The sequence below is a fragment of the Benincasa hispida genome, chromosome 1, assembly GCF_009727055.1.
Source record: "Benincasa hispida cultivar B227 chromosome 1, ASM972705v1, whole genome shotgun sequence".
In the NCBI taxonomy this organism is placed as follows: domain Eukaryota; kingdom Viridiplantae; phylum Streptophyta; class Magnoliopsida; order Cucurbitales; family Cucurbitaceae; genus Benincasa; species Benincasa hispida.
This window is the reverse complement of record NC_052349.1, coordinates 89,348,117-89,356,416: the sequence shown is the minus strand read 5'-3', so window position 1 is coordinate 89,356,416 and position 8,300 is coordinate 89,348,117. Positions and strand designations below refer to the sequence as shown.

The following is an 8,300-nucleotide window of genomic DNA, read 5'->3' as shown; positions in this document are numbered from 1 at the left end:
AAATTCGGGCTGAAAAAAAAATAAAAAAACTGTATTTTGAGGAAAATTCATAACCCAAAACCCAACCCAAAGATCCATTTCTTTTTCCATCTCTTTCTCTCTCGGTTTCTACATCCACCAGATCCCACAATCCGGTTCTGAGTCCAGAGGATAGTAGGTCAACTCTAGTGGTCGTACGGAAGAGTTCTGATCAAGATTCAGCGAGGAAAAGCGGTTTTTAGGAGCTTCAAAGGTAATTTTCTAATTAACTGTATTTTTCCTTCAATTGCATGTATTTTTCCTTTAAATTAAAAGCAATTAGAGTGTAATTAGATCCTTATTCTGCTGTTTATGTCTCGTGTTCCATCACACAAAAGGTTAGGTTTGCTAAGAGACCTTTAAGTAGAATCCCTTGGTTAGATAGGACTTCTAGGCCTTTAGCACTAATGTGACATAATCTTTTGTGCCATACATCAGCCTCTGTGATCTCATTTGTGGTGGTAATATATGCCCCTGTAATCATTTCAACTCCTTTGACCACAAATAAGTCATTTATCTTTTCCCCAACTAATATCACCTTAGAATCCTTTAACACCTCAAGGGTCCCTCCATTACCCATGTACTCACACCCAATTGCATCTAACATTCCTAAGGAGATTAGATTTCTCTTAAGTAGTGGAACATATATCACATTCCTAAGAAGTTTAATAGTTCCATCCTTAAGTTTCATGGAAACAGAGCCAATGTCTTCTGTCTTACAGCCTTGGTTGTTTCCCATATACACCATTTCTCCTTCAATTTCTTTAAAAGTGTTGAACCAAGGTCTCATTGAGGTCATGTGGTAGGTGCATCCAGAATCTAGGACCCAATCATGTTTTCCTAGAGGATTTACATAGTTGGATTTATCTAAAGTTGAGGTTAAAGCATCTGAGTAGATAAAGGAGCCTTCTACAACAGATGCTTCAGGTTGTTTGCCTTTTGAGTCCTTTTCTTTCCCTAGATTCTTTCTTTTTAGGATAAAACAGTCCTTAATTAGATGTCCTTTCTTCTTGCAATACTTACATTTCATTTTCTGTTTTGATTTATTATCTTCTGAGTTGTGAGGTTTTCTATCATTTGAATGCTTTTGTTTGAAGTTTCTTTTAGCAAATAGCCCTTCACCACTAGGATGATCCTTTCTATCAATCTGTAATTCTAGCTCTCTGGTTCTTTGGACTGAGATTATAGTGTTTGTGCTTATACTGTCATTTCCATACTTTAGAGCATTTTTTATTTCTTTATAGGGTTTAGGAAAGGAATTTAGAAGCACATAGGCCTCATTTTCATTACCAAATTTTTAACCTAGAGTTTTAAATTCAGCAACAATTTTCTCGAACTCATCTAAGTTATGAGTTAAAGTTTTAGATGAATCGATTTTAAATGTGAAGAATTTCTCCCTAATATACATTTTACTAGGAAGATCTTTAGTAGCATATAACTCTTCTAGTTTAGTCCATATCCTATATGCAGTTTCTTGATCTAAAATTTGTCTAAGAACACTGTTACTAAGGTTTAGAACCAACGTACCATAGGCTGTCAGCTCCCAGTCTTTTTTTTCTTGGGCTGTCACAGTGGCAGGGAGTGTTGATGGGTCAAAGTGGACTCTATGAGCTTTCTGCTGGCCGAGAATTGCCTTGATTTTGGCCTTCCACAGACCGAAGTCTCCTTTGTCATCGAATTTCTCCGCTTCGAATATTTCTATTGAAATTTTTGGATGAAAAACTTGATTCTTGATTATTCAAGAACTGTAATCTTGTAAGTCTTTTGCTCTGATACCACTTTGTTGGGCCTGCTTCTTGTTGTCTATTTGAAATAAGCCCAAATGATGATTAATGTGTGTGGCCCTTCTTGCTGAACCAATTCGTGAGTCCAATTATTTTGCCCCAAAATGGTATGGTAGAATACTTGGCTACCGTTTGGCCACAAACTTCCAGCTGATGTGCTCCACGTGGTTTGCTCCACTAATCTTTGCTTGATGGAAGTGAAAGAAAAATTAATCTGATGGGTGATGTTTTCTGAATTAATTTCCTTTCTCTTGCTCTCTCGTTCTTTCTTTTCGATTTCTGTAGAATTTCTTCTAACCCTAATTTCTCTGTTTGATTTGTGCGACTGCTCGAGTAAACGATTGAAGAATAAAAGCATGCAATCTTGTAGAAGAAGGGAAGAAGAGAAGTGCTACACAATGATATACGTGGTTCAGCAAAATGTTGCCTACATCCACGAGAAGGAGAGAGATCTTTATTGAGAGCTAAGTCACAGATTCTTTCTTTTACAGATTTCAAGTTTTTCTTGAAGCTATTGTATTGTATGCTACGAAATTTATAAATGATGAGTACTTATACTATTTTCTGATACAAGTAGTTACAATAACAGACGGTAAAAGTTAAAAAAATGTGAAATAGTTCTTAAATAAGTTGAATGTTTGAGCTTATATTCTTCATTTATCTATCTTTGAAAATATTTTATTTTAATTATTTTCAGTTAAATGTTACAACTAAATTCTAATTTTATTTCTTAATTTTGAATTTGGTTCTGTGGGGTGAATTTTTCTCCCTTTTCCTTTTCTTGGTGCATACATAACGTATCTTGAGATGGTGCTAAAATTATGGTTCAAAATCTCTCATGTAGATGATTTTTATACAGAAATTTCAGTAAAAGAAAACAACGATCTAATATTGTCTATAATACATGACAATCAAATAGAATCAAAATAGAAAATAATTTTCAAAAATTATATTATTCCTAAAATCTAAAAAATGGATAATATGGAATTATTATCATTTCTAATCTGCAGACGAGGAAAGAACGATGGTGCGTCATGATGGTCCTATATATTAAATTTAGGGTATGTTTGGAATGCATTTTCAAGTTTTTAATTTAAAAAATAAACCACTTTGGAAAAATTGGAGTATTTGACAACCACTCAAAATAGGTTTTCAATTGTATTTTCAACAAATTTTGTCAAAAGTGTTTAAATAAAAGTGAGTTAAAAAAAACATTTTTTTTTCTCAAGTCAATCCAAACGGACCCTTAATTCTATATGAGAAATTTTCATAGATAGAAAAAATGATAAACTATTAACAAAAATAGGAAAAAAAAAAAAAAAATACTATCAGACACTGATAGACTTCTATCAGCGTCTAGTAGTGATAAAAATTGATAGATGTCTCATTAATAAAGATTGATCGAAGTCTATTAATGATAATAACGAATAGAAATCTAAAATGATTTCATTAATAGAGGCTAATAGAAGTCTAGTAATAATAATGATGGATAGAAGTCTAAAATGATTTAATTTTACTATTTTATATAAATAGTTTGTCTTGTTTTTCTATTTTTGAAATTTTCATTTTATATTCCATTTTTCGTTAAATATTTCAACCATTTCTATTTTGTATCCATATGTTTTCATATTATTTTACTTCTACTTTTCTTTCCATGTACGGAACCTCTCCTCCCCTCTTTTTTTCATTAGCAATAAGATGTTTTTGTTCGATATCTTAATTATTGGGTTAGCTATAGGCCGTCACTCTTTTTTAATTCAACATTTAATCTTTCAAAAAATATGTGTAATATGTTCTTTCATTTGACCTCTTGGATTACTTTCAAACTTCATGACCAACATTTATATTTTAAAATCAATGAAATTTTAAACTTTTTCAAACATTTATATTTCAGCCTCCAAATTTGGTGGCGGATCACATTTCATATTCAATATAACATAATAAAACTTATATATTATTTAAGCTATTATCTCTTTCATGATTTTAAAATTTCAGGTTGGACATATTCATTTTATAATTTATGTTCTAAAAATTTTTAATCACGTGCAATGCTCGGGTCTTCTGACTTGTAATTATATATACTGTGTACTATAAGAATAATCAGGTCAGTTTGATATAACTTGGGAAAATACATAAATAAAGAAGTTCTTCAATTAAATTTAAAAGAAATGGATAATTTCCACGCTACCACATTTCATATTGAATAAATACCACGAGAAAAAGAAAAAAAGAAAATGTAAAAAAGAGGAGCTGAAAACAGCAATTGTCAAATAGTTTAGAAACACTCGTAAATATTTCACACACTAGTTAAAAGCCAAGTACATAATATCTTCTCTCTCGCTTTATTCAACTAGCCAAAAAATCCCTATACTTTAGGACAATTTCTAGTATTTTCTTTTATTGATAAAATTAAGTGTTTAATATCAAACAAAGGATATATATGGTTCATACAACAGTTAAGAAAGTTGAAAAGAAAGATAAATTGAGAGAGAGTTCGAGAAATGACTTTCTAAGGGTTTAAAATTATATTTTTAAACCCTTAAAAAGTCATGGTAAAGTGCTTTTTACTATCATCACTCGCTCTTAGGTTGAATGGCCAACTTCTGCATGTGGTGTTGAGAGGGTAACTTCAAATCAGTGGCTAGCCCTACAGCTTCAAGAAACAAAATGACCCACCAAGTTGCATCTAATTGCCACCATTCTAGGCCATGTCGAGCTGAGTACTCAAATGCATGGTGGTTGTTGTGCCATCCTTCTCCAAATATAAGTAATGCCAACACCCTAAAAACCAAACTATTTCATTTTAGAGTTACTGTTATTAAGCCATTAATTCATGTATCCCTGAACCATATCTTAACAGAGGTTCCATTTTTAAATTTGATATCTCATCTCTTTAACACACTAGCTTTTATTAAGGCATAGAGCAAGCTATATAAAGCATAAATACATTTAATAAAGTATTAGAGGTCGAGAGATGAATAGGTGTGCTTGGATATCTCAATTCCCTCATCACACATATAAAAAAAAAACTACATATTATTTTTATGGAATACGTTGTGTCAACAACTTGTCAGACCCATGATCTCCTCCACCTCAAACAAAAATGTATTGTACTCCTATCAGTCTACCTGACCTGTTAAGTCTATTCCTTCATCCAAATCCACCTGATTTGATAGAGATCTACTTGCTTGTCGTATCCAACTACTTTTTATCTGATAATATAGATAATAGCTATCAATTCTTTTAAGTATTTCTTAATTAATCGTACTTTTATATTTCTTAAGATTCCCCTCAGTCGAATTGAAGCTGGATGAGATCTAGGCATCAAGCATGAACGGAAAAAAATAAAATATCTAAGAAAAATGACTAGACAAATCATAATTTTTTTTTAAAAAAAAAATTGTAAAAATGAAAGAAACATGGACATCACCAATTATTTCTGGACTGATCCCCAGTGTTCCATTGCTGGTTTCCCCACATGTGGCCTAAAGAGTTCACAGCGAAAGTGACATGTTGAAAGCATACGGTTCTTACACCCTGCATCAATGCATTTATTCAGTCATAATTCAAGCCCATTTATCCCATCCCTTTCTTGCCTTTTTCATCTTTTATCAAACATTCTTTGTGATGTCCACATATCATGTTTGTTCGGAAAATACAAATATTAAATGTTTTCTATCCCCACTTCAAAGATTGCATCAAAAAAAAAAAAAACTATATGATTTATCAAATAGGGTTTCAACTATACTCATGTAACAAATTATTGATAGCTAACCTAAGTAGCTCAATTGATTAAAAGTTCCATATCATTTACCAAAAAATTAAGTGATTCAAAACTCCATTTTTCTATGTTACTGATCTCAAAAATAGAAAAAAAAACAATAAAAGAAAATAAAAGGGACAAATAATTGATTGCAATAGTACGACCTATGAAGTACAGATATTTCATGTGAGCTAACGAAACCCTATTATATACGTATTAGATATCGATACTTTCAAATACTTCCCAGATACGTATTTGACACGCGATTTGACGTACATATTTTTATGCTTACCATTTTTAAAGAAAAAGATAAGCAACTCATCTAATCTTTCTCAACCTAAAACTAGGCAACCTGTTTAAAAAGTTCACTACTCGAGTCCAAAACTAAAAGGATAAAAAAATAAAAGACTAAACCCTAGAATCAATCTTCATCTTCACATTTGAGTTTCCACAAAGTCCACTAAAATATAACCCACTTGAATATCTTTAACAATTCAACGAAGAAGTTCTTCGTTTATCTTCATACTTCTCCTTCTAATCTTCTTATTCTTTTTTTTCTCACCAATACGAGTCATTTTATTGACTATTTTACTTCAACATCTTAGATGTTTTTTGTATTGTATTTTAGTTTTTGTATTGTATTTATACTATTGTCATTAACTTATATGCTAAATTTATCTATATCCTGGAATTTTTTTAAGAAAAAAAAACGTATCTTCAACATATTAGTATTCTAGTTTTTTAGAATGGACGTATCACCGTATCTTATTATATCTGTATTTTGTATCTGTATTTGTGGTTCATAGAGTACGACTTTACCGTAATAGCTCATCAATTCAAGTAAATGAATGAAACTCTTATTATATTTACCATTTCTGTACCGACTAGGGTTTGTTCTATTTCATCCAAACTAAACTATATTTCCTTTTACCCCTAACAAAAAGAATTAAAAAATATCAAAAAAATGATTTTTTGTATGTGGGGTTGCAAGATTCAAATTTTTGACACCTGATCAATTCTATATATTTTATATCAATTGAGTTGTGATGATAGTTTTACAAAATAAAGATTAAAAAACTTGGATTTTGCGTAAACTTGTGTATGTTGGATTGTAATAATTAGCTAACATGTACTGTAAAATGTAGTATATAATAATAATAATAGTATTATTAGATTTCAAACTTGTAAACAAACGAGCAAACCAAGTATAAAAAATTTTAAACCTAATTAAATTAGTTTAAGGAAATTATTTTAAATAGTAAAATTATTAAAGATATTTATAAGATATGACAAAATTGATAGTTCTAAAATTTTTCTATATTTTGATTTATTTTTCTATATTTAAAAACAATCCTTACACTAAACCTTATTAAAAGTTAAAGTTTAAACAACCTAGATAAAATATGGATGTGATGTGAATGTTATGAATGTATCAACCTAGTTGAGATATTCTGATGTACCTAGAAATGTGTTCTTTTCCGAAAACAGCCTCCATCAAGTAAAAGTAAAATGAAATATTAGTAGTACGAGAACATATCTTACCATTCCCCAAACGAGGAAAGGAAGCCCTCCGACAAGATAGAGGACAACTGCAAGACCAAAATGATGAAGAATGTATGTTCTTCGAAGAAATCTATAAAACGCTTGCTTTTGTAAATCCTCAACATTGTTTGGTCTTCCATACTTCACATATCCCACAAAAATATTGCTTAAACTCTTTCGTTTTTCATCTCTTTTCTCAAAATCTTCGACATGTTTTGGGCTAACTTTTTTAGTTAAACCATATGAATCAAATATCCAAGCAATGTGTCCAAACCAAAACCCTTGTGTAGGAGTGTGTGGATCTCTTTCGGTATCCACAAATTGATGGTGATATCTATGCGTACTCACCCAGTCAATTGGATCGCCCTATAAAGTAGATAAATATGATTAAAAAGTCATAAAGAAGATATTGGAAAAGAAAAAAAAAAAAAAGGTTAGGAAGTTGAATAGATAATATATATTTAACTTGAAAAGTATGGACTCCAATATAAGCAAATGTGTATTCGAGCCATTTGGGAAGTTTGAAACTCTTGTGTGTGAGATGTCGGTGGTACGAGAGCGTCAAACCGAACAAGCCAGTGATAACGTAGAGTACAAAGGCAAGCCAAAAGGCTGGCCATGTGAAATGAAATGGTGCCAAGAGACAAAGGAAATGCATAACCAGAAAAGCACCAGCAGAACGTTTGTCTAAAGTTGTCCATTTTCTTCGGAAAATCGGCCTTCGTCCGGGTGGCATCGCCCGACATTCGTCTTCCACCGCCATTGCCTTACGATCAATATTTTTATCTTCCAGCTCTTTCCTGGTTCCCTCCATTTGAGGAATGAGAGACATTAATAGCAGAATTACGAGCAAAGAAACAGTAGTATGGGGAGTTTTGATAGTACCACTGCCTCAGCTCAGATGCTAGGGTCATGCCTTGTTATGCCTTTATTTATAGTAGTGACTACATTTAAAAAAAAAAAAATTGGGGATTCCTTTTTTTCTTTTTTTACAAAAAAAACTAATAATGAGTTTTTTTTTTAAAAAAAAAGAAGAAGATTGGTAAGGACGAAAATATCCATAGATATGTCGATATATCTGCCGATATATCCGTAAATTGTAAAGTTTGATAAGAATATTAAATATTCATGGATATCTCAAACAACTTTTATACATGTTCAAAACATAGAAATTTCTTCTATTTTATCTAATT

General features: G+C 31.3%; 1 protein-coding gene across 1 annotated transcript; it reads right to left on the bottom strand.

The window, feature by feature from the left end:
- Window positions 1-4,096: 4,096 nt before the first annotated feature.
- On the bottom strand, window positions 4,097-7,995 carry LOC120090385 (acyl-CoA C20 Delta5-desaturase-like). The gene is made up of 4 exons (XM_039048014.1): window positions 7,574-7,995; window positions 7,108-7,473; window positions 5,233-5,339; window positions 4,097-4,583 (listed from the first exon to the last, which is right to left on the bottom strand). Exons 1-4 carry the CDS (start codon window positions 7,937-7,939, stop codon window positions 4,376-4,378), a joined length of 1,047 nt encoding a protein of 348 aa, XP_038903942.1. The 5' UTR covers window positions 7,940-7,995; the 3' UTR covers window positions 4,097-4,375.
- Window positions 7,996-8,300: the final 305 nt, after the last annotated feature.

Coding starts and splice junctions, on each gene's coding strand:
- LOC120090385 (XM_039048014.1), bottom strand. CDS start 7,939: ATGTCTCTCATTCCTCAAATGGAGGGAACCAGGAAAGAGCTGGAAGAT. Junction 7,474..7,573: donor TTGGAGTCCATACTTTTCAA/GTTAAATATATA, acceptor TCTACTTTATAG/GGCGATCCAATTGACTGGGT. Junction 4,584..5,232: donor GATCAGTCCAGAAATAATTG/GTGATGTCCATG, acceptor TTTGGTTTTTAG/GGTGTTGGCATTACTTATAT.